This window comes from Erinaceus europaeus, chromosome 16 (assembly GCF_950295315.1).
Source record: "Erinaceus europaeus chromosome 16, mEriEur2.1, whole genome shotgun sequence".
NCBI classification, from domain to species: domain Eukaryota; kingdom Metazoa; phylum Chordata; class Mammalia; order Eulipotyphla; family Erinaceidae; genus Erinaceus; species Erinaceus europaeus.
In genome coordinates, this window is record NC_080177.1 from 30,253,620 (window position 1) to 30,279,512 (window position 25,893).

General features: G+C 38.5%; 1 protein-coding gene and 1 pseudogene across 1 annotated transcript in view; both read left to right on the plus strand.

Annotated features, from left to right (window-relative positions):
• The window catches only part of KCNH5 (potassium voltage-gated channel subfamily H member 5), a 447,738-nt gene that overhangs the window by 58,821 nt on the left and 363,024 nt on the right, over positions 1-25,893 (plus strand). Inside the window, exons 5-6 of the mRNA XM_007530917.3 lie at positions 6,106-6,221; positions 15,263-15,655. Of these exons, the coding sequence (XP_007530979.1) occupies positions 6,106-6,221; positions 15,263-15,655 (509 nt within the window). The remainder of the gene's footprint in view (positions 1-6,105; positions 6,222-15,262; positions 15,656-25,893) is intronic.
• LOC107522927 (large ribosomal subunit protein uL22-like) lies at positions 7,729-8,156 on the plus strand (annotated as a pseudogene).

Below are 25,893 nucleotides of genomic sequence, written 5' to 3' on the forward strand. Positions count from 1 at the left end.
GGAGAGTTTTACATATCAACAAGTCTATTTAACCTTTTGTTAAGACCAACCTAGTTAAAATATATTGATTGTTAACTAATTTTTACCTCAGACTCTAAATGTAAGTTAATTTTATCTTTATGAGAATTACCTTGAAAACCTTTTTCATTTAACTTTGACTAGTAAGGATTTAGCCTAAAAGTTACTGTTTACCAAACTTTAAACATACACATAAATATGGTCATTAATACACAAGGAGAGAAACCTTTGTTACGAAGACATGTCATTTCAAACACGAATTTAAATCTGTACTGTCTTAGTTGTTGGGGGGGGGTTCACCGTCCGGAGGTGGCTTCTCGTGCAGCTTCACTTCTAGGAATTGCAGGTTGCGATCTCTGCACAAATCTCTGCGTACTCCAGCTTGTCTGCCTTCAGACCGGACCGACAGCTGGAGATCTCGTGTGCCCGGTTTTGGTAGGGAGCCCGGGGGTCTGGGAGGTCCGGGATCGTTCCAGCATTTATAGTAAGAGGGCAGGCGGGCCAGTTTTATAGAAGGCATGGGCCTAAGCGCCCAGGGGTGGCGGCCATGATAGGCTGCCGTGGCCATGCCCCATGGCCCTGCCATGTCTGCTGCCCTGCTCGCAGTGGCTGAGCAGCGTGGAGGGATCACGCATCCAGTGCCCTGCGCCACGCGGTGGAGAGCCGGCTCCTGTGGGCTGGCCTGCGTGCTGGCTGGGCTCCTGCGTGGTGGAATCGGGCTCCAGCGTGTTGGCATCGGGCTCCAGCGTGTTGGCATCGGGCTCCAGCGTGCTGGCATCGGGCTCCAGCGTGCTGGCATCAGGCTCCTGCGTGCTGGCATTGGGCTCCTATGTGCTGGCGTCAGCCTCCTGCGTGCTGGTGTTGGGCTCTTGGGGCTCTTGTGTGCTGGCGTCGGCCTTGGCCTCCTGTAGGCTGCGGGGCTGCGGGGCTGCGGGCGCGGTGTGCGGGGTTGTCTGGGCACAGCCGGCTGGCTGGCTGTTTAACCAGGTGGAAACAGCAGCTCTGCGCCTCGCCTCCCGCCCACTGGCTATTTCCGCTGGCTGTTCTGAGTTCGCCCAAGCGAGTGGAAACCACAGAGTGGTCCAGAGATAAATGTTCCAGAAACAGCAAAACAGTCTCGTGAAGAAAGAGCAGAGGCCTTTGGAGATCTCTTCACAAGCAGAAGAGAAGGCCATAGTGCATAGGTAGCCAAATTGTCTTTACTTATCTGAGAGATGTGCAGGTCAGGCCCCACGTTGGGCGCCATTTGTTGTTAAAATTCAGAGGCTCCAGCTGGCCGGGCTAGCTTCAGAGAAGATTAAAAAAAAAAAGAGAGAGAGAGAGACGAGAGAGAGAGAAAAGGGAAAAGATAAGAAAAAGAGCTGTAATTAAAGAGCAGTGAAAGGAAATTACCAAATGTTTATTAGTGAATTCAAAAAAGCACACTGTGGTGTGGGGGCTGGGGGCTGTGACTTTGGAAGCTGTAGGATTAAGGAAGAAGGGATGAGAAGAATGAGAAAAAGAAAAAAAGAAAGAGAGAGAGAGAAAAAAGGAAAAGATAAGAAAAAGAACAGTCATAAAAGGGCAGTGAAAGGAAAGGGTTTTTTTTTGTATTTATTTTTAATTATTTAATTAGCTATGCGGGGTGAGGTGGGGGGGTTGGCTACTTAGAAAGAAAAAAGGCCAGAGGTTTCAGAAGGGTATAGACTTAGAATTAATGATACTCCCTGGTGGGGCAGGAATTTGGTAAAGAAAAGGAGCTCCCCTCCCCTGCCAGGAGCTGGTCCCCAGGGACTGGTTATGGTGGGTGGGGGGGCCGGGAAGGAGTTATGCTTGAAAATTAAAAGGAAGAAAAGAAAAAAAATTTTTTTCCCCTCTTTTCCCTACTCTAATTCTTAACCCAAATTAAGTTATAGTCACCTCCTTGGTGTCACCGCTAGGACCCCTTATTGGCTGGCCTGCTAAAGGCAGAAAATCCTACTGTTTCCAGGAGATGTGGTCAGCGCTCAGCCACTAGCAGCTTCTCAGTCCACCATCTTCCGGGAAACCCACTCCCCCCTCGAAGCTTTTTTAAAGGATTTCTAAAAAATGAAAACTAGCTCCAAGTCCTTTTGATCCAATGAGAGCTGTACTCAAGGATGTCCTCGGCTCCACCCTCAGGGTCATGGTGGTCCGCGCAGACTCCCAAGAGAAAGCCCCCGAGCTACAGTGCTCCCTCCCGGTCCTCTGTCAGCCGCCCAGCAGCGCTCTGCAACCGGCCAAGGAGCTGCCTTCCTGAGCCGAGGAGAGTGCCCAGAGCACCCGCCTTGCCCGCTGCCGCCTGGGAAGTCTGGAGCAGCCGCCCGCTAGTCCGTGCCACCTCTACTCTAATTCTTGACCCAAATTAAGTTATAGTCACCTCCTTGGTGTTACCGCTAGGACCCCTTATTGACTGGCCTACTAAAGGCAGAAAATCCTACCGTTTCCAGAAGATGTGATCAGAGCTCAAGCCACTAGCAGCTTCTCAGTCCGCCATCTTCCCGGGATCCCCCCAGGATCCTTTCTTCATCCTTATTTCTTTTCATTCTAAATATGATGTATATTGTTGTCTTCAAGTCTGGGTTAATTTTGTTTGGGACTCTCTGTGCTTTTTGAGCCTTTATGTGCTTTATGTTTTCTAGAGTAGGGAAGTTTTTAGTTATTATATCCTATAGAAAGCTTTCTTTCCCTTCCTCTTTTTTCCTCTGGTAAGCCAATGTTGTGTACCTTACTTCTTTTGAAGTCATCCGATATGTTTCTGTTGTTGTTGTTTTCAGTATCTCCTAATCTCCTTTTAGTTCTCTACTTCTTTCTTAGTTTTTTTTTTATTTTTATTTATAAAATTGAAACACTGATAAGACCATAGGATAAGAGGGGTACAATTCCACACAAACTCCACCACCAGAACTCCATGTCCTATCCCCTCCCCTGATAGCTTTCCTATTCTTTAACCCTTTGGGAATATGGACCCAGGGTCATTATGGGGTGCAGAAGGTGGAAGGTCTGGCTTCTGTAATTGTTTTCCTGCTGAACATGAACATTGAGAGGCTGATTCATATGCCCAGCCTGTCTCTCTCTTTCATAGTGAGGCAGTGCTCTGGGGAAACAGGGCTTGGACTCTTTTTCCAGCCCTGACATCATCTCCCCAGACAATTACTTGGGTCCACCTGTATATCAGATGTCAGGTTCAGGCAAAAACTACTAGAGTCATGAGCCCTTTGGAATATACCTAAAATAGACCTACTAGCTATTTCCAAAATGGAGACCCCAAATCTTCTTTCTTAGTTTTATCTAATTCATCACCAATATTGAAAATTATTTTTTCTGCCTCAGTTATTCTGTTCTCTCCCCCTTGCTGTTTTCTGTAGCTCAACTAGTTTGTTTCCCTGTTCAGATACTGCATTCGCTTGTTCAGCGAGTTGTGCTGTTAACACATCTATTTCAGCTTTCAGCTCTCTAATTACCTGGAGATAATTAGTGCTTTCTTTCAGAGACTCATTTGTTGTTTCCCCATTTTTGATGATATTACTTTCAAAAGCTTTCCTCAATTCTGTAATTATTGCATTGGTTAGTGTTTGCATGTTTTCTTGATCCTTATATTCTTCTACCTTTTTGGACTTTTACCTGGCCTTTTGTACTGGTTCATTTCTCCAGTGTTCTTCGCAGTTTAGCTATTATGTTTGGTGTGTCATGAACTCCCTAACTCACTACATTTTTAAAAAAATTTATTTCTTTATTGGGGAATTAATGTTTTACATTCAACAGTAAATACAATAGTTTGTACATGCATAACTCACTACATTTTAATCCACTGGTCTCACTTGCCTGGATTGAATTGTGTCTAAATAAATTACTTAAGAGTTCATAGTTCGGAATCTTAACAATTGCTTCAATGTTATCTCAGTTCCTGTGGTAAAGCATAGAGGCTGTTAAATGTTCTTATGTTGTTATGTTTTTTGTCTTCCCTACAGGCTGTCAGAATCTGAGGTCTTTTTAACTATAAGTAGATTTTTTTTTTTTTAGCTTAATCACTCAATCACTGATTAGAGATAAAACAGGGTGGAGGATAGATAGGCCAATGGTTGTGCAAGGAGAGTCTCATGCCCAAGGGTCAGAAGTCCCGGGCCTAGTTCCCCACTACACCACCAGCCAGAGCCAGAGCTGAGCTGAGCAGCACATTTGGTCATGTGAGTTACTGAATAAATCCTGGTTGTATTTGGCCAATTCCGAGGCAGTTATTCACTGTGTTTCCTAATTTATCAGGAGAACAATGTGAAAAAGCTCCTACTATGTAGACACACCTCCAGACCTCAGGGAGTGTAGATTTTCTTCTGAGTTACCCAGCCAGATCTCTGTCCCCAGATGACAGTATACAGTTTCCCTTTGAGGGGCAATAGCAATGGAGATTCACAGTTCTTAATTGGTGAGTTTTAGGTGATTTTCTCCTCCCTCCAACAGTATTTTTGTTGACAAAACTTAGACTGGAGGTGGTGTGTCAACTGGCAAACTACTGGACTGGTACCAACCAGTCCTGCATGTGGGTTTTTATCCCTAGGAATCTCTCCTTAAGCCTCTCTCTGTTCATAAGCCAAATGTGTTTGCATTTACTCATAGCTTGGTGGGTTCCTGGAGTGATCCTACTCTTATGATATTCTTTCTTTTAATGATAGCAATGTCTTCAGTGAGCAAGTTGCAGAAGTGATGGAGTGCTGCAGTAGTTTTCCTTCTTTTGTTGTTTTTCCCTCTCTCCCTTTTTCCATCTCATGCTCTACCTAAAGGAAGGAAGAAAAAAAAAGCCCACTGGCAGTCGTGGAGTTGAGCTGGCACTGAGCCCCAGCCTTAACCTTTGTGACATAAAAAAGAAGTAGAGAGGAACAGAGAGACAGAGGAAACAAGAGACACAGTAGCACCACTCCACCACTCCTCAGATTTTCCTGTGGAGGTGTTCCCACCCCTGTAGTGGCCAGGAGCTTGAACCCAGGTTCTCTTGCATGGTAAACTATATGTTCTGCTAGGTGAATCATTTCCCAGACTTCGAAAGCTTTCAATTTTAATTAGTTGTTTGTTATATATTCCAGCAAAAGTTTACATCATATAAATTAGAAAATGGTTTAGTGGAATCTTTAATAGATTAAAACTTTTCAAGATGTTTATATTATTGAAACAGGAACAGAATATGGTTAATTTTGTTCTACTTATGCATATCTCATTGGCATTTCCTTGAAATTCATGATTTTAATAATGGAAATTTGAAGTCCCAGAAGAAATTTTTTTTCTGATTAAATTTCTATCTCTTTCTTCCTGAAGTTAAAATAATTACTTTCCAGAAACACTATTAAGGATTCTAGACATTTGAAAGTGGTCTTTACATATCATTGCACTTGCTAATAAGAGGCATAAATAACGTTGCTATATTATAAGGAAGATGGTAGTATGTGCTGTGAGCCATAACATGAAATTTGTTGAAATTGGGCTTTATTTTCTTATGTGTATTTCTGCACACAAATATACAGCAGGAATACTTTTATTAGGGTGTTATCATCTGCTGTAGTAAACACCCCCAACTTTCAGTGATTTAACACAGAAGAAGTAAGTTTGTTTCTGTATACTCTTCCATCTCTTGGGGGCCTTTCTGTAATCTCTGTCTAACTGGTAACAGAAAGGAGAAAGTGTGAAGTCTTGCTTACTTTTTACATAGTGGCATGTAGGCAAGTGACTTATCACTTCTGTTCCATTGGTGAAAACTAGCGATACCAAAACATCTAGATGAAAAGGATATTGGGAAATGTATTTCTGGTTGGATGGCAGTTTCGCAGTTACAAATATAATCACTGCAAAGATAAATGTAGAGTTTTGTGGAGAGCTAAACTACCTTGGCTACTGGGACTATATGAGCAAAACACAAATGTCATACATAAAATTAGTCATCATTTTATGGTCACACATGAAACATGATTTTGTCTATGTTAAATAAAATGCTTCAGATTGATACTTTTCATTAGTTCTGTTATTATACTAACTTTTTAAAACCAACAAGAATGTTGGGTTCTGTATCCCTTCTGTGTAAGTAACTAAGACTTTATTTTTAAGGTTGGACAAAATTTGCTCGATTGACACGGGCTTTGACAAATAGCCGAAGTGTTTTACAGCAGCTCACACCAATGAATAAAACAGAGGTGGTCCACAAACACTCAAGATTAGCTGAAGTAAGTATGAGATAAACTTTGCTTTTTAAGTTGGTGGTAGTGGCACATTTCACCCCCCTCCACAAGTGGTCCAGTATATTTTTATTATACTACAAATAACTTGCTAATGCATTTTTATTATAAAATTTGATTTTTTAAACTTCTTCCTGATTTAATTCCTTATAATTGGCTCATTTTTCATGATAATCCCAGGTCATAGTGGTAGTGTGTGAGGTTTCTTCTGAGAAAATGAGATATGACTTTTACTTCCCCATTTATCCCTTGTATTCACAATACAGTTATTGTGGATTTGTTATGTACTTGTTGCTTTGCAAATGGTGTAAATCTCAATTAGAAGTAGGCCCTATTATCAAGCAGTTAAAATCCCAGTAGAGGAAACCAATAACAGAATGTAATATCTGTTTGAGAGGACACCATGCATATCACAACATATACAGGAATATTTACTTGGCCTTGGAACTCCAAGGAAGGTTAAGTGAATAAGCCTATATCTGAGCTGAATGAACATTAAAAGAGAAATATGACTCTTAGATAATGATGGGATGAAGGGAGGTCAGCATATACAGAGGCTTACAAATGAGATTGTATGGTGGCTTTGACTTCAGTATGGGGGATGTCTGGTAGAGAATGAAAGTTAAGGTAGTGGGTAATGAGATAGCAGTGGTTGGTGTCCCATATGCCTGTGAAAAGCTTTCTTCACATCTGTACTTCAAAATGACCTCTCAGAGCAAGAGAGATTTGTCCTAATGGCTATGGCTTCCTTTGGACTCTCTGTTTTAGTTGTATTGATTTAAAAAATATTTTATTTATTTTTATATTTGTGAGAGATAGAGAGAGAGAGATGCAGAGAGAAAGTCAAAGAGACAGAGGGACCAGAGCATAGCCCATCTCTGGCTTTTGGTGGTACTGGGGATTGAACCTGGGATCTCACAGCCTCAGGCGTGAAAGTCTTTTATAGAACCATATTCTGTCTTCTGAACCCAGTTGTAATGATTTTAAAACATGATTCTCAGACAGGGTCCATGTATTTCACTAGGTTAACAACAGTGTTCATGGTACACAAGTGGTTAAGAACCTTTTCTTGGACTAATGGCATTGTGTTAAATGGGCAGATAGGAAAACCAGTTGTTATATTAGTACTTAATGAGCTAGATTGACCATTGACTAAAATAAGGAACTCATTAACAGAAGTGGTATTACAGATACAAGATGAGAGTCAGAAGACATGTTGATAGATAAGAATTGAATGTGAAAAAGATAATGCATCAAGGACAACATTTTTTTTCTTTTACTTTCAGTTACATTTATTTTATGCTCAATTTATTCCCAGGACATAATTTTTTGTTTCTTCAGTTTCTTCTGGGATATCTTTTTCTTTTGTGCAACCTCCTCTTCTGGTTTAGGGACAATCTGTTCTTTTTCAGTGAGGGTCATCTCAATGTGGCAGGGAGAACTCATGTAGGGGTTAATCCCTCTTCCCACAATCAGCCTTAGGTGACCCCTCACAATGGTCTGCTACTCACCTGACCCAGAAAACCCAACAAAATCATGCAAGTCAGGAGGCTCAAAACTTCGTGTGAATTTTAAGAACACTCGAGAAACTGCCCAGGCCGTCAAAGTCATGCATATCCAAAAAACCACCAAGTATCTGAAGGATGTCAGTCTACAGAAGCAATGTGTGCCATTCTGTTGTTACAGTGGTGGTGTTGGTAGATGTGCCCAGGCTAAACAATGGGGCTGGACTCAAGGTCAGTGGCCCAAGAAGAGTGCTGAGTTTCTGCTGCACATGCTTAAAAACTCAACGCTGAACTTAAAGGCCTAGATGTCGATTCCCTGGTCATTGAGCATATCCAGGTGGACAAATACCCAAAGATTAGGCACCAAACTTTTTTTAACTTGCTTTGGGTAACAGAACTGTTGGTTAACAGCAAATAAAAGAGGAATAAGGGAACATTTGTATGCAGTGACAGTGAACTCAATTATAACCACATTAAGTTTGCAAATATCAGACAGGAAAGTCAGTGGGCAATATCTAAAACAGTTAAATTTATTGGTCTGACTCCAGAGGGATGTCTGGATTTGAGTTGTTATAGTGAGTGTTATCACAGATGTATCTGTTAAAGTCATTGGACTGGATGATGTTACCCAGATAGAATGCATGAAAATCACAGAGAAAAGCCATGTGGATAAAACTCAAGAAATCTAGAAGCTTTGTTGTTCACATGTTTTCTGTAGACATCATTCATCATATGGTATGAAAGATGCTGAAATCTATAGGGATGCAGAGGTCACATAGGATCCTGAGCTGAATATAGGCCCTGGATCAGATAAAATCAGTGGGGTTTACAGTTAACAATATTTATACACCTTTCCCATATCTGGGAGTTACTCTCTTCCCTGATCCGTTTTCCAGCCATGACATCATCTCCCTAGACAATAACATGGATCCACCTGCATATCAAATGTCAGGCTCAGGAAAAAAAACCACTAGTATAATCATGGGCTCTTTGGAATATAGCTAAAATAGGACTACTAACTATCAACAAAACGGAGACCTCCAACTCTTCATATGGACTATTCTAGTCTTTAGGTTTATGATTAGTCAACAGTTTGGCTCTGTATGTTAACTCCTTTTCAGCCACCAGGTTCCAGATGCTAGCATGATGCCAACCAGACTTCCCTGGACAGACAACCCCACCAACATGTCCTGGAGACCCGCTTCCGCAGAGCCCCGCCCCACTAGGGAAAGAGAGAGACAGGCTGGGAGTATGGATTAACTTGCCAATGCCCATGCTCACTGGGGAAGCAATTACAGAAGACAAGCCTTCCACTTCTGCACTGCATAATGATCCTGGGTTCATACTCCTAGAGGGATAAAGAATCTAAAAAAGCTATCAGGGGAGGGGATGGGATACGGAGTTCTGGTGGGGAGAATTGTGTGGAGTTGTACCCCTCAGATCCTATGGTTTTTGTCATTGTTTTCTTTTTATAAATAAAAATTAAAAAAAATAAACAAGTAAATATAGAAAAAAGAAAGATGCTGAAAGCTAATCAAGCTACAAAACTGCTGAGTGCTTAGTGTACACTCACTAAATATTCTAAGATAGTTTACCAAATAAGAGAAGGATAAAACTAAATGCATATGTTTATTGGTTTGTTGTTAGAGAAGAGATTGTTCAGAGTGATTTTTTTTTTTTGCCATCAGGATTATTACTGGTTGGTGCCTGCATGACTGATAATCCACCATCCCTGCCAGCTGTTTTTGCCATTTTTAATCTCTATTTTTTATTTTTGACAGGACAGAGAGAAATTGAGAGGGGGTGTGGAATAGAGACCTGCTTCACCACTAGTGAAACGCACCCCTGCAGGTGGGAAGTGGGGGCTTGAACTGAGGTCTTTTTGTATGGGACATGTGTGTTTAACCTGGTGTGCCATCACCTGGCCCCCTTTTGGAGTGTTTTTTTTTTTTTTATTTAGTTTGGGAAAGTTAGAAAGGAATGTTTGTTACCTGAAGTCCTCCCTGAAGGAGGACTTTGGATTATTTTTCAAATCATAGTTCACAGAGAGACTTGTTAGTTTTCTGCTCTAAAAAGGACTATTAACTTGAAGAGAGACTAATATCTTAATATGCAGACATGTTTTTAAAAGAACCCAAAATATACTATCATAACTAAATATCACCTACTAATAACAGTATTTTGAAAAGTGACATGCAATTAGCACATTATTTAAAACAATGAAATGATACAATTTCCTTTTCAGTCAGACTTACTATCAAGGGCTGCTTGGCTGTGAAGCTACTTTATTTTCTACCTCAAGTTTCCAGTGTTTTAATACAAATCAAGCTGAAGTGAAGGAGTGTGATTCCACAATTGACTTTTATAGTGTTGAGTCCTTTGTCCTAACTGCACCCTATTTAGACTTTTCCTTTTCTTCTCTTAGCAAAACTGGGCAAGAACAAAAAATAAGAAACCATAGAGATTTTTTTTTTTTTAAATTGTAGCACTAGGGACTACTCATTGTTTTTTCTTCTCTACGTCAAGTAGAAATTTTCTCTCTCCTTGATAACTTGTCATTTTTACTTCTATTTTTGAGGAAGTTTATTCCTATTTCTTACCATCCACCCTTTCACCCCCAGCTCTTTTTAGCCGTGCCTTTTGATTATTGATTTCTTTAGCCATCCTCCTGAGTTCACAAACCTGACTTATGTACAAAACTGATTTCTGTCAGATCTTAGACTTTATTTCTGAGGACAGGCAGAAATAACAAGTTTCTCAACAGAGATTTAGGCTGTGTATGCTTTTAGATTCCCCAAAACTGACCTAGAAAAAACACATAAATTAGCTATAGTCCCCAGTTCTACTGGGACTCATATAATTTGTTCAGCCAGATATTCTAGTTTTGCTTTTGAATTTCTGGTTCTTTTATTTATTTTTTTTTTACCAGGACATATTAATTTGATCTCAATTCCACTTGGACTCCTAAATTTGGAGATGATTTGCAGTTTCACATATCTTGGTCTCCATGTAGTTCTGTGTAGGCAGTTTGATCATTTTCCACAGACACTGACATCCTACTAATTGCTTTTGTCATGTTGCTTTTATATGAGGTGGGCATATACAGCAATCCACATCCATTAGAGTAAGTGGTGATAGTCAGAAATCGGCTCTCAGAAAGAATGTGTCTGTATTGGTACAAAAATACACTAGAAATGGTGGTTTCATTCCACCTTCTACCTAGGATTATTGCTTATGATAGTGCAATTGAAATTATAATCAAACCAAAGTGTTATTACCCACTGCTTTATAAAAGAACCCTAGTGACAGAGCTAAGATTACAGTTGTTCTCTACATAAGAATAAGAGCCAAGCTCAAGTGCCTGTGTGACTTTCGTTATTGCCATATTTCTTCTTCTCTTCTAGTGTTTTGGGAATACTTTCCATATGCAAGTCTGTGCCTAGTGCTTTGAGTTCTAAATATGTACAGAATTATAACATGCTTTATTTATTTTTACCTTGGGCTATATAATCGCCTGGAAAGTTTTATAAAATACAAACTCTATTTTTTAAATGTTTCATTTTTTATTAGTAATTTAATATTGATTTATAAGATTATAAGGGGTACAATTATAATAGGGATGTAATTTCATATAGTCCCTATTGCTAGAGTTCTGTGTCTCATCCCCTCTATTGGAAACTTCCCTATTGTTTATTGTCTGGGAGTATGGAGCAAAATTCTATTTGGGGTGCAGAAGGGAGCTCTGGCTTCTGTAATTGCTTCTTCACTTGACATGGACATTGGCAAGTCATTCCGTACCCCCAACTTGTTTCTACCCTTCCCCAATGCAGTAGGACTGGAGAGATGAGGTTCCAGGAAGTATTACTGAGGGAAGTCAGGGTGGAATCATAGTAGCATTTGGAACTTGGTGGCTGAAATTCATTAAGATAGAAAGCAGGAGAAAATGTTTAATAAGTAGGAACCATAAAGTAGGAACAGAACAGATGAAAATAGGGGTCTCAGGATAGAAGGAAGCTAGGAAGTCCTTTTTTGAGGAATGGTCTTAGGAGCCTATGTTTTAATAATCTTTGCTTGATCTTGATAGCTAACCTGAGGGTGGACCAGAAATACTGTCTGAGTTGAGAGTAGAACTAGTAAGCAGGATTTGGGCAGAGCGTTGCTGACAGACTTGAGGAAGATAAATAAATGCAATTATCTGTTTACCACCGTGATGTAACTTGGAGCCCATATCCATTCATACTTAGCATAGGAGGCTGTGTAATGTCTGAGTCCCTGTCAGAGTGAATTCACAGTCCTTAGTCATAGCTGGGAAGATTCTAGGCTGGACTCATTTCAGAACTAGTCTTCTTCAAGTAGCAGAATAGGATGACCCAGCCTCCCTTCAGAGAATGTGGCAATCCCTACCTTTTAAAATAACAAATTCTCTAAGAACACACACAAGCTCTGCTCCTTAAAGGTGGAAGACTAGATAGGAGTAAGCACTAAACTGTATATTAAAAAGCATCTCCAGATAAGTCTAATATGTAACTGGATTTGAGAAATGCTGGACTCTGTAATGACTTTATTCATCTCTAGAGGAAATAGCTTATGTTATTCCAGGGTACTGGGTAGGAGCAATTTCATTGTGTGTAAGAATGCAATACTTTTAAGGAGTCCAGGGTGTTCTTTAATTTATTTTTACAGTAGAAGGGAATTTTTGAACCCTTGGTGATAATTCATTCATGTTTGTGTCAATGTAGTTGTAAAATTATTTTTTATGGAGAGAGAGGTCCAGAAAGGACAAAAAGCCCCAATGCCCATGGAGGGTTGAGTACATCTGCGTATCTCTTTTGAATCTGATTTCTTTGTGTTCAAACAATAGAGGGTGTAAACACATAGAAGAAAATATTAACAATGAATATGAAGGAATTTTTTGTTTGTTTAGTACAGTCAAATTAGAACAATTAGACCAGTAGTTGAAAGGTATGAGAAGATGAATTACATATGAATCTGTGTACATAATGCTTCAAAACCAATATGAAGCATGCACTCCTAGTAGGATGATGTGTTGCTAATTAATTTAAGAGCTTCAGGAAAGATGTAGCTGGGGTACTAACAATGAGAGTAAATACATAAAAAATTTGTAAATAATTCTTACAGTCCTTAAACCAGTAACTGATTTTAATGCAGAGCTAAAGAAAATATTGTGGTTTGTTTTGGACTTTAAATATAATGACTAATGGATTGGGTATTCTATACTTAGTATTTAGTTATATAGCTTTTATGTTTGAGAGAGGATTTTTAAAAATTATTTTATTTATTTAAAAAAGGAAACACTGACAAAACCATAGGATAAGAGGAGTACAACTCCACACAATTCCCACTACCAGGTCTCCATATCCCATTCCGTCCCCTGTTAGCTTTCCTATTCTTTATCCTCTGGGAGTATGGACCTATGGTCATTGTGGGATGCAGAAGGTGGAAGGTCTGGCTTCTGTAATTGCTTCCTGGATGAACATGGGCACTGACTGGTCGATCCATACTCCCAGTCTGCCTGAGAGAGGAATTTTTTAAAAGGATCACTACAAAGTTTCAAAAAACTGCTAGAACATTTATTTTACCTTGTGATCTATGAGTTATATGGTAACAGGCATTTTTGTTTATATCCATTTTTAACTAGTTAAATACTTTAATGACTTTTCTTTGTCACTAAGAGTATGTTAGAAGATTATAAGATTGCAATGTATAGTTCCACCCCACACCCAGCACTAAAGCTGTGTATCCCCACTCTCCCCCACCCAAAGATAACCACCATAATTTTCATAAGTCTTACAGTTTGCTTGCTTCTGTTTTTTTAAATCAAGTTCATACAAATCAGATCTAGATTCCACATATGAGTGAAACCATTGTAAGTAAATACTTAATATATTTATTACTTTGTGACTTGAACTTTTTGCCTCTTATCTCTTAGGTCTTATAAGTCCTAAAGACACAGAATATTTGAATGCAGAGATGAATAGAGCTTCTAAATACTATTACAAAATCCCTTTCCAGAAACTGTGTAACATGTAGGTTTATTCAGTCTTGGATTTATTGATTAGTGAATCATTAGGGTGAGGGTTAGGTTAGGGTTCTTCAACCTATTTTCATCATTTCTGGTTTCAGGTTCTGGAAGACATTGATAAGTTCTGTATTCAGTATATTTTTTTAAGACTGCACCGATTTCTGCTTTTGTACTGTCACTACTTTTTCTTATTGTTTTTTTAATTAAATAAGATCAGAGGAGATCGAGGTTCTTATAGCCCTATTATGAAATTTTTTCATTTGTGAGAAAGGTACAGAGAAGCAAACCTAAGTATCTAGCACTTCTGTTTTCCTAAAGGGATTTGTATTTGGACAGTAAACAGTATTCTTTAAGTCCTGCTTATAAAGGAGTAAAGGAAAAGACTGGTTATCATATTATAACCTTTATCTGCTTGTGTGAGTCCTTTGTGTCCTTGCTGAGTCTTCCTCAATAGCAAAGTCACCACTAGTGATATCCTGGTGTTTGGAGAAGCTGTCAGAATTAGTTATGCTACTTGAGCTACAAAATATGGGTGGATAATGGAAAATGGTGAGTCACCTTAATAGAGGTTTTCAGCTATTGAAAGACAGAGCGTTCCAAGGCAGTCTAAGCCAAAATGACATGTTGAAGAAATAGTTGCCTTCAGTTTATAATATTGAGCATTCCTCGAAGCCAAAGAATAACCAACTGAAGATAAATAACACATCTAAAGTAACAACAGTGTATGGTAAAAGCAGGAGGAAAGGACTTCGGTCTGAAGACTATCCTTCCAGGGTTGGAGCTTGGCAGAGCCATATTTTGCTCTTCCAGCTGAATACAATCTCCTACAATGGCTGCAAAAATAATGCAGAGAGCTATTTTGCTTTTTGCCCTTGTCATAAAAAAACGGAAATCCTCTTATCCTCTTGAGACTTTTTTTTTTCCCAGCTAGCAACAACAGAAACTACTCTAGAACTTTCACATAAGCAATGTTTTGTGAAGGGAGATGTTTCTAACTGTCAGAGGTTCCCTGAAAGATCTGTGACTCTAAGCAGCCTTGCAGTAAGTGTCCAGAAGGTACTCCTGTCCAGCAGTGCTACAGATCACTTCAGAGTTAAGTGGCAGTACAGTCTTGTCAACTTTGTAATAAGGGTTTGATACTGTAGTACCTCTCTTAGCACAAACCTTGGTTCAGTTTCTAAAAGAGGAGGCACAGCTACAGAATGCAACTGTTTTTGAAAGCTGAAGTCATGATGAACTGGCTGTGGTTTGATTGCCAGTAAACTGTGCTGATTAGTGAGAGTGACAGCAAAACAATCCCTTGCTGGGGACCACATTTTGCACGCTGAGTACTTGCAGTGTCACTCTTGCATTTACTGTGTGTTAGTGTTAGCAGAAGTTTTATCTATTAATTTGACATGATTTAGTTAAGTTTTTTTGCATTCTTTACTACAGCTGCTAAGATGTCCAGATAACATATATGCACATTTTCTTTCTTTTAGGTTCTTCAGCTGGGATCAGATATCCTTCCTCAGTATAAGCAAGAAGCGCCAAAGACGCCACCACACATTATTTTACACTATTGTGCTTTTAAAACTACCTGGGATTGGGTCATTTTGATTCTTACCTTCTACACCGCCATCATGGTTCCTTACAATGTTTCCTTCAAAACGAAGCAAAACAACATAGCCTGGCTGGTGCTGGACAGTGTGGTGGATGTTATTTTCCTCGTTGATATTGTTTTGAATTTCCACACAACCTTTGTGGGGCCTGGTGGAGAAGTCATTTCTGACCCCAAACTGATAAGGATGAACTATCTCAAAACTTGGTTTGTGATTGATCTGTTGTCTTGTTTACCTTATGACATCATCAATGCCTTTGAAAATGTAGATGAGGTAAGTTTCTTTTAACTTTAGATTTTATGTTTTGAGAACATCATGATGAAATAACTCCAAACCGTTGTAACCATCACATTCAGCCATAATGCTTAGCACTTGCCATAATCATATTTTATGATTTTACATTAGTTTCTGTCTGTTTCTTTTCTTACTATCTGGTTGAAAATAATAAGATTCTACATAATAGCTGTGGCTCAAGGTTGTAGTTGAAGAAGATAAAACAGAAAAAAAGCAACAGCATTTGAAGTTACAACTGACACAAGATGATTGAAAGATTATGTATAATTGATGCATTTTCTTTGAAAACTTTAGCATTTGAAAGTTCTATATATATGTATATATATTTATATATATTTTACTTTTCCCCTCCAGACATATAGGGTAGTAGCACTCAGTTTACATCAAAAGGAGAACTTATTGAAGAGCAATTCTTTATTGTTTTCCTTTTCAGGTTCTTTTTTTTTTTTTTTTTTTTTTACAGCTTTGCTTGAAATGTGTCTGCATATATTTATGGTTAGAAATTGTTTTGGATGTCTACTGGTAACCAGTCTAATTCTTGGTGATGCTCATTATTATTTGTACAAGTAGTAATTTCTTTAAAGACATATTATCTTAAATGAACTTTTTGTCATCATTATTTTGCTACCAGCACTGTTGATAAGATGTGGTATCTATACAACTCCACTATTTGCTGGTGGCCTTTTTTTCCTTTCCTTTTTCTTTTTGTTTTTGATAGAGGGTGAGAGAGGGAAAGAGAGAGGCAGAGAAAAGGAGAAACACCTGCAGCACCTCTCCACCACTCCTGATGCTTTCCCTTCAGTAGGGCCTCACACATAGTAACTTGCATGCTCTACCAGGTGTGCTGTGACCTGGTTCCTCATCTATGGCTTCTTAATCTCTATGTTAATGGTATATCATCTTCAGCTTGTTACACCAAGCTAGAAGAGTGCAGCCAATAATCTCAATTAATAATATATTAATGAGCCAATGTAGGCTATATCTATTATTAAAATGTGTTTATAATGATATTACAAACTTAATTTCCCTAAAGATTTTGCTCTTTTGTAGTCTTCTCAGATGGAAAATTTCCCAATACATTATTGTCGATGATGCTATTAAATATATGTTAGAAGGGAGATTGAAACTTTACTACAGGGACTACTTCCCATAAAATTTCTGCATTAGATCAATTTTAATACTATAAAGACAATTCCCCACCCCTCAGTATGTGTAAATATCACATTTGAATGCTTTACTTGTAATTGTTACTTTAGAACCAATGGGGAAAAAAGAAACTTAGTACTTTAAAAATTTTTAGATTTCATCTGCATCAAATTTTTGTAAGTACTTTTATTTCCTATTTGTCTTCTGGAAATGGTTGGGAAGAGTTAATTTTGAAAATTTTAGTCATATAACAATATAATAAGCAATGGGTTGGTGAGTTTTTTGCGCTTTATTTTTAAGTGTGTTATTGGGGAAATAATGATCTACAAAGAAGGTGTTGTCACATGTTCAAATTCTTATCTTTTGATAACTGATAACTGTCTGCAAGTCACTCCCATTACCAACTTACATTTTCCATCACTTGCTTGAGGTCTCCAAAGCCCACTTAACCTCTTTTCTCAGATCCTCACTTCAGTCCTTGGCTTTGTGCAATCGACTACAGCTTGTCCAACTTTCATCCTGTCTTTTCCCTTTATTTCCTTGTTTTTTAAGTTCTACCTATAAGTGAGATCATCTGGTATTCATCTTTCTCCTTCTGGCTTATCTCAATATAATTCAAGTTTCATCCAAAATGACAACATATTTAGAGGAATATATTAAAATTTCAGTTTTGGGGCCAGAAAAATAGCTTCCTTTAGTAAGTGCTGCTTTGCCATGTGTGTGACCCAGGTTCAAGCCTGATCCTCAGCACACTGAAGGAACTTTGAGTGCTATGCTTTCTGCTTTCTTTCTCTTTCTCTTTTGTCTCTGGGTCCCACTTTATCTGAAAAAGAAAAAAAAAGAACTCATATTTTAATGGTATAAAGATTTTAATAGAAATAACTAAAATATTGACTCAGAAAGTAAAATTTAATAATATACTTGATCACAAATTCACTTAGTATATAAATCTAACTAAATGATTCTCATTGTTTTTCATTTTTATATTTTACTGTCACCAGGGATCTCACTACATCTTGGGTGCCTGACCAATGAGCCCACCATTCCTGGTAGTTTATTTATTTAGTTAGTTATTCTTGTAGTATAAGCAGAGAGAAATGGAGAGGAAAGAGAAAGTAGGAGGAGAGGAGAGAAAGATAGCCACCTGTAGCACGCGTACCTCATGAGTGCTTCCCCTCAGGTGAAGACCTTGTATGTGGTAACATGTGCACTCACCCAAGTTTGCCTCTGCTCAGCCACTATTAAAAATTCTCAACCTCATTTATATTAAGGAAACTACATAGTCAAACTACAAATTAAGCTAATAGGCCATTTTTTCCATTATTACCCTGCCATCATAAAAATTTGTTAAGATATTAGGTTAGTGAATATTATGCTAAGGAAGTGCACTGCTCAATCTTCAAGGAAATCTGCTCTGTGGCACATGGTCACTGCTTTCCTGGAACTGGGTCCTGGCTTGGCGAAGTCACTTGTTTGCTTCAATTTTTAAATTTTTAAAAATATTTATTTATTTTCCCTTTTGTTTCCCTTCTTTTTTTATTGTTGTTGTAGTTATTATTGTTGTTGTTATTGATGTTCTTGTTGTTTGAAAGCTCCCTCTGCTCCTTTCTTCCTTACTTATGTTTCTTAGGCAGTTATTTTAGTATAGTTCTGGCATATTTGGGGTCAGTTTTCTGAAGGACCTGAACTAATAAAGTATTGGTGTGGGGGCTCTTGTTTATTGTTCAAAGGAGTCGAAAATCTCTATGAAGAAAAATTGCATTATCTCTCTCTAAGAAAGAGTAAACCCTAATGATAGTCACTATAAATTGTTTAGAAGATTCTCTTATTATTTCCAAGTCACCACACAACATGTTATATATCTAGCTCTTGTTTTTTTTAGTTTTGGGTATTGCCATTGACTTCTTGATAAGAAATTTCTAAAAAAAAATTTATTATTCCTTTAAAATTAAAAAAATATTTATCTATTTATTTCCTTTTGTTACCCTTGTTTTATTGTTGTATTTATTACTGATGTCATCATTGTTGGATAGAGCAGAGAGAAATGGAGAGAGGAGGGGAAGACAGAGAGGGGGAGAGAAAGATAGACACCTGCAGACCTGCTTCACCGCTTGTGAAGCGACTCCAGTGCAGGTGGGGAGCTGGGGGCTCGAACTGGGATCCTTACACCAGTCCTTGCATTTTGTTCCATGTGTGCATAACCTGCTTTGCCAGCCCCCTCTTGAGAATAAATTTGAGGTTTAGCACCCTTTCCCCCCACTCTCACTTAAGCACATGTACTGTCATAATCTCATTTTCACCACATCATCCTACTTTGATCAATATTGGGTGTTTACACCATTGTAACTACAACAAAATTTTGCATTATACTATAACTTTTCCTTTTCTGCTTTTTTCCCTCTTCCTGGGAGTTGGTAACTGGTTCATTTTTTTTCATTTGCTTAGTTTTCTATATGCACTTGTCCTAAATAGCCTTTCATCACACTGCTGGTGTAAGCTGTATTCTACTCATATAATTTTCTTAGCAAATAACACATTGTTTTGCCTCCTCATCTCCCCAACAGTTTGCCTACCTATAATATTTTCATCTAAAGACTGCTCAGAATTTTGAAAGACATATTGCCACTGTGTTTTACCCTCTAATAATTCTATTAAGAAACTTTGGGCCACTGGGATTTCTGATCTTTCCCATATGGCCCATTTTTCTCTTTCTGGAAGTTTTTTTTTTTTAAATTTTTTATTTAAGAAAGAATTAATGAACAAAAACATAAGGTAGGAGGGGTACAACTCCACACAATTCCCACCACCCAATCTCATTAACCCAACCCCTCCCATGATAGTTTTCCCATTCTCTAGCCCTCTGGGAGCATGGACCCAGGGTTGTTGCGGGTTGCAGAAGGTAGAAGGTCTGGCTTCTGTAATTGCTTCCCCGCTGAACATGGGCGTTGACTGGTCGGTCCATACTCCCAGTCTGCCTCTCTCTTTCCCTAGTAAGGTGTGTCTCTGGGGAAGCTGAGCTCCAGGACACATTGGTGGGGTCTTCAATCCAGGGAAGCCTGGCCAGCATCCTGGTGGCATCTGGAACCTGGTGATTGAAAAGAGAGTTAACATACGAAGCCAAACAAATTGTTGAGCAATCATGGATCCCAAGCTTGGAATAGTGGAGAGGAAGCGTTAGGGAGGTACTCACTGCAAACTCTAGTGTACTACTGCTTTCAGTTATATATTTTGCAGTAGTTTATGGATACGTGTGCACATAAGCTCTCTCTCACAGAAACTGGTGTATATCTAGGTTATGGGACTTTGTTAGAAAGTGAACTACCTGAGATGAAATTAGAGTGTACTATAAAAGGAAAGGTCTCACCCGAGTAATGAAGCTGAAGGGTTGTCATTCCACACGTGAAGTCTCTGGACACAGTCTGAGGTGAAGCATGTTGAGGTGGCAATCGTTGCGTTGGTTAGGTTGTGATCGGCGGATGCAATATTATTTGGTTTGGATTGGGAGATGCATACGGGAAAGTGGGCCCTATCCAAGGGTTCCAGGACTAGGGGAAGTAGGGGCTCTATAGTGGAGATGTGAGGTTCCTGATGTCTTAGGGTTCAAAAAGACAATCGATAGTTAATGTTATCATCATATTATTTGTTAATTGGTCTGGAAGTTTTAATATATCCTCTTTGCCACAACATTCTGAAATTTTCCAATGGTATGTCTTAGTGTGGGTCCTCATTCATCATCTTTTCTACATACCATTTGGATGTCCTATTTAGTTTGGAAAAGAGATTTCTTTGTCTCAGTTTTTCCCTCTGATGATTATATCCAATACTCTTTCAACTTTTCCTGTTTTCTTTCTTGCTAAAGCTTCTTTTATTTAAATATTGCCCATTAGTCCTAGTATACTAGCCGTCTAATGTTCGGTTTCCCTTTTTTTTTTCTAGTCCTTTACTTTCTTTTTATACTTTTAGGAAAATTTCCTCATTATTATCTAATTTTATACTTAACAGATGTCTTTTGCTTACAATCTTTGACTTGGTGTTATTAGAGCTGTCTTGCATACTAGTTGTTTTATAGCCTAGGTTTCTTTGTTATGATGCTTTTGTATAGTATTTGGTAATATATATTTCTACCCTTTAACTTCTTATCACTATAAATTAACATATTCTAGCTGACTCTTTTATAAGCAGATTTGAGAGTATCTCTACTGACCGGTCTTAGCTACCAATATGTATTTTTTAAAATCACTTTATTGGGAGTAGAAATGAGTGATGACCTAAAAGGTTGTCACATTCTTATAATTTATTACCTTCATCTGATAGGTGTCTATACATCATTCCCAAAACCAACTGAATTTTTCCTTCTCCATAGTGTACTAGGTCCCCAACCTTCCTTTAGAGTCCTTGAATTTGCTGCAGTGGATCATAGCTAGTCTAACTTGCATTCTGTATTTTTCCTTTTTCTCCCTTTTATTTTACTCCACTTATGAATTCAGCTATCTGATACTCACCCTTCTTCTGATTTATCTCTTTTTAAAATAGTTAATTAATTAATTAATTATATAGAGACAGAGACAAATTTAGAGGGGGGATAGAGAGACACCTGCAGCCCTGCTTCACCACTTGTGAAGCTTTCCCCCTGAAGGTGGGGACCAGGGGCTTGCACACTGTAATGTGTACACTTAGCCGGGTGCACCACCACCTGGCCCCCCTGACTTATCTCTCTTAACAAGATTTCTTCAAGTTCCATATGAGATGAAAGATGCTGAATAGTCTGGTTGGCCCACTTCCTGTGTTCTGAGAAATCTCCAAATTGTTTTCCATAGAGGTTGAACTGATTTAAATTTTCACTAGCAGTATAGAAGGGTTCCTTTCCCTCACTTCCTCACCAGCACTTGTTTTTAATCTCTTTAAATGTCTGACATTTTCATAGATCTGAGGTGGTATTTAAGTGCTGTCTAGATCTGCATTTCTTTTTTTTTAAAATTTTTTAATATTTATTCTCCCTTTTGTTGCCCTTGTTGTTTTTCATTGTTGTTGTAGTTATTATTGTTGCTGTTATTGATGTCGTCATTGTTGTATAGGACAGAGAGAAATGGATTGAGGAGGGATAGACAGAGAGGGGGAGAGAGAGACAGACACCGGCAGACCTGCTTCACCACCTGTGAAGCGACTCCCCTGCATGTGAGGAGCCAGGGGTTCAAACCAGGATCCTTAGCAGGTCCTTGCACTTTGCGCCACGTGCGCTTAACACATGCGCTACCACCCGATTCCCTAGATCTGCATTTCTATGATAATCAATGACTGTACAACTTTTCATATATTTGTTAGACATCTGAATATCTTCAGTGAAGATTTTGTTTGTATCTTCTTCCCATTTTAAATAGAGATTTTCTATTTTGTTGCTGAGTTTTTTTCTTCATACATTTTGGTTATTATCTCTTTTATGTTTCACATGTAAAATTTTTCTTTCACTGTGTAGTGTATCTTTTTGTTTAACTTTTGCAGTACAGAGGCCTTTCAATTTGTTATAGTTCCATTGGTTTTGCTTTTGTTTTCCTTGCTATTGGACTTGAGCCCAATATGTTTCCAAAGTTGACATCATACAGTATTCTGTCTCTTATTTTCTTCTATGAATTTTATGATTTCTGGTCTAACAGTATATTTAGTTTTTGAGTTGACTTTTGTTCATGGTGACATGTAATGGTCCCTTTTTATTCTTCTGCATGTCTAAACCCAATTTTCCCAGCACATTTTATTTTATTTTATTATTATTATTTTTTAATCTATTAATATTCCCTGGACTGCAAGCAGGCCAAATTTAGCTAGTAGCCAATATGGTAAATTATACTTTCTGTAGCTTTCTTGATAAGGGTAGTACAGCAATGCTCTTTCTTTTTTTTTTTTTTTTTTCCTCCAGGGTTATGGCTGGGCTCGGTGCCTGCACCATGAATCCACCGCTTCTGGAGGCGATTTTTCCCCCTTTTTGTTGCCCTAGTTGTTGCAGCCTCGTTGCGGTTATTATTGCCATCGTTGACGTTGCTTTGTTGTTGGATAGGACAGAGAGAAATGGAGAGAGGAGGGGAAGACAGAGAGAGAGGAAGAGATAAAGACAGACACCTGCAGACCTGCTTCACCGCCCGTGAAGCGACTCCCCTGCAGGTGGGGAGCCGGGGGCTCGAACCGGGATCCTTACGCCGGTCCCTGCGCTTTGCCCAGCACATTTTATTAAAAAAACACTATTTAATGTCCTGGGTACCTTTGTCATTAATCAGAGATCTATAGACCTATAGGAGTTCTGGGTTTTCAGTTCTGTTCTATTTATCTGTGTGTCTAACATTTGTTCCAGTACTCTGCAGTTTTGATTATTCTAGCCCTGTAATATAGTTAGGAAGCGTGACGCCTTTATTTGTGTTCTCTTATCTCAGGATTGCTTTGGCAATTCTCATTTTGTTTTCGTGTCATATAAATTTCCCCTGAAGTGAAACATTCTCTTTGAAAAGAAATTATGCAAATTGCAAAGAAAAGCATAATGGGAGGAATATGCTGTTACTAGGAATCTAGAGAATTGTTTCAAATTACTTTGCATTGTGTATTTGAATAGAGTCCTGGGTGGTCCAGAAAACCTGAATCCTGGGAAGGTTAGGGGTAGCTGAATTACAGAGCATGGAAAACATGGGGCAGCTGCAGAAAACACACAGTTTGGTAGCAAAAGTAGATGTAGAAACATGAAACAGGCAATTCAGAGGACAATGGTTGGCATTAGTAGGTGGCACGCGTGATTAACTAGGTCAGAATAAATTGAAATTATATAAAAAGATAATTTAAGCATGATTTATTATTTTTTCTAAAGTATTTATTTATTTATTTATTTATTTATTTATTTTTCCTCCTCCAGGGTTATTGCTGGGCTCGGTGCCTGCACCATGAATCCACCGCTCCTGGAGGCCATTTTTTTCCCCCTTTTGTTGCCCTTGTTGTAGCTTCGTTGTGGTTATTATTATTGCCCTTGTTGACGCAATTCGTTGTTGGATAGGACAGAGAGAAATGGAGAGAGGAGGGGAAGACAGAGAAGGGGAGAGAAAGATAGACACCTGCAGACCTGCTTCACCGCCTGTGAAGCGACTCCCCTGCAGTTGGGAAGCCGGGGGCTCGAACCGGGATCCTTACGCCGGTCCCTGTGCTTTGCGCCACATGCGCTTAACCCACTGCGCCACCGCCCGACCCCCAAGTTTTTATTTATTTACTAATGAGAAAGAAAGAACCAGACATCACTCTGGTACATGTGCTGCCAAGGATTGAACTCAGGACCTCAAGCATTAGAGTCTAATGCTTTATCCACTGCGTCATGTCATGGGCCACCTTAAGCATGATTTCTTAATGCAAACGAATGAACTAGAACCTCTAAATTAAAGCAGACAATACATTTTTATTTTTATATATGTTTATGGAAAATACTTTTAACATAAGTTATTTTTTGAATTGTGCTTGTCAACCTGTTATTTATATAATCTCATTTTGACATTTACATCTGCAATGTAACTTTTCTGGCTTATTTAGCAATCAAAAATAGAATTAACAATCTTGAAAACCTAATTTTGTTGTAGATTTTGGTGATAATTTTGGTCAAATTTTCTTTTCTTTCTTCTGTTGAAGCTCAGGTACTCAACTAAGGATAGTAAGTAGAAATTGTTATTTAGTATAATTTTGTCACTGTTCCTTTTCATGAAAGCCTATGGATAATTTAAAAATGTTAAATGGCTTAAGTAGGGATTACATTATATTTCTCCAAAAATGTTCATCATTTAACTTTTACTAAATTCATAGGATCACTGCCTGACTTGGGATTGACTAATTATTAGTAGTATGTTTTCCCTGTTGATATATTTAAGAGCCATTTTAGGTTCATTACAAAACTAAGAAGAAAATACAGGGGTCTCCCAAATATGTTTCCCAGGTGCCCCCAACAATGATGTGTTTTTTTTTTTTTTGTAGTTGATGCAGCAACATTGATATACCTTTATCATCCAGTCCATAGCTTATATTAGAGTTCAGTCTTAGTGCTGTGCTTTCTGTGGGTTTGGGTAAACACTTAGTAACAGATACCCACCATAATAGTATAGTACATAGTAGAATCATAGATCTAAGACTTCTGTATGTATGTATGTGACCCTTTTTCTCTAACATCCACTGATCCATGTGCTGTTTCTATAGTTTTATTCTCCTTTAGAATCTGATATAGTTAGATTGGATTTTTCATACTGACTTCTTGTACTTTGCAGATCCATTTGTTCCCTTTATGTCTTTCCATCTCTGGTAGCTTATCCCTTTGTTGTTGTTCTATCTGGACTTGTGATAGTCTATCCACTCACCTACTAAAGCACATCTTGGTTGTTTTTTTAAGATGTTTTTCCTTTAACCTTATTTATTTATTTATTATTGGATAGAGACCAAGAGAAATTGAGAGGGGAGGGAGAGGTAGAGAGGGAATGAGACAGAGAGGTACCTGCAACCCTGCTTCACCCCTCATGAAGCTTTCCCCCTGCAGATGGGACCAGGGGCTTGAATCTGTGTCCTTGCACAATGTAATGTGTGCACTCAACCAGGTGCACCACTGCCTGACCCCTCATCTTGGTTCTTTTTATGTTCTGGAAATTAAGTATACTCTATAGACTTTTTCTTGCAAGTTTTTGTGTGGGATTAAGTTATCAACCCATTTGGGTAAATACAAAGATACATAATTTCTGGGATATATGGTAAAATTTTGCTCTGTAAGAATTCATAACTTGAAGTAGAATTACAATATATCAAATAGGACCTAACTGTACATTATACTGGTTTCCTCTTTATTTATTTTTTATTTTATTTTATTTTTATCAGAGCACTGCTCAGCTCTGGGTTATGGTGGTGCAGAGGATTGAACCTGGGACTTTTGGAGTCTCAGGCATGATTGTCTTTTTGCATAACCATTATGCTATCTACCTCACCCAAACCTTCCCTTTCATGTACATTATTTTTCTTTCTTGTAAATGGTTTCCAGCTAGATGATCTGCTCTGTCAACTTTATGCAGATGTGAAGG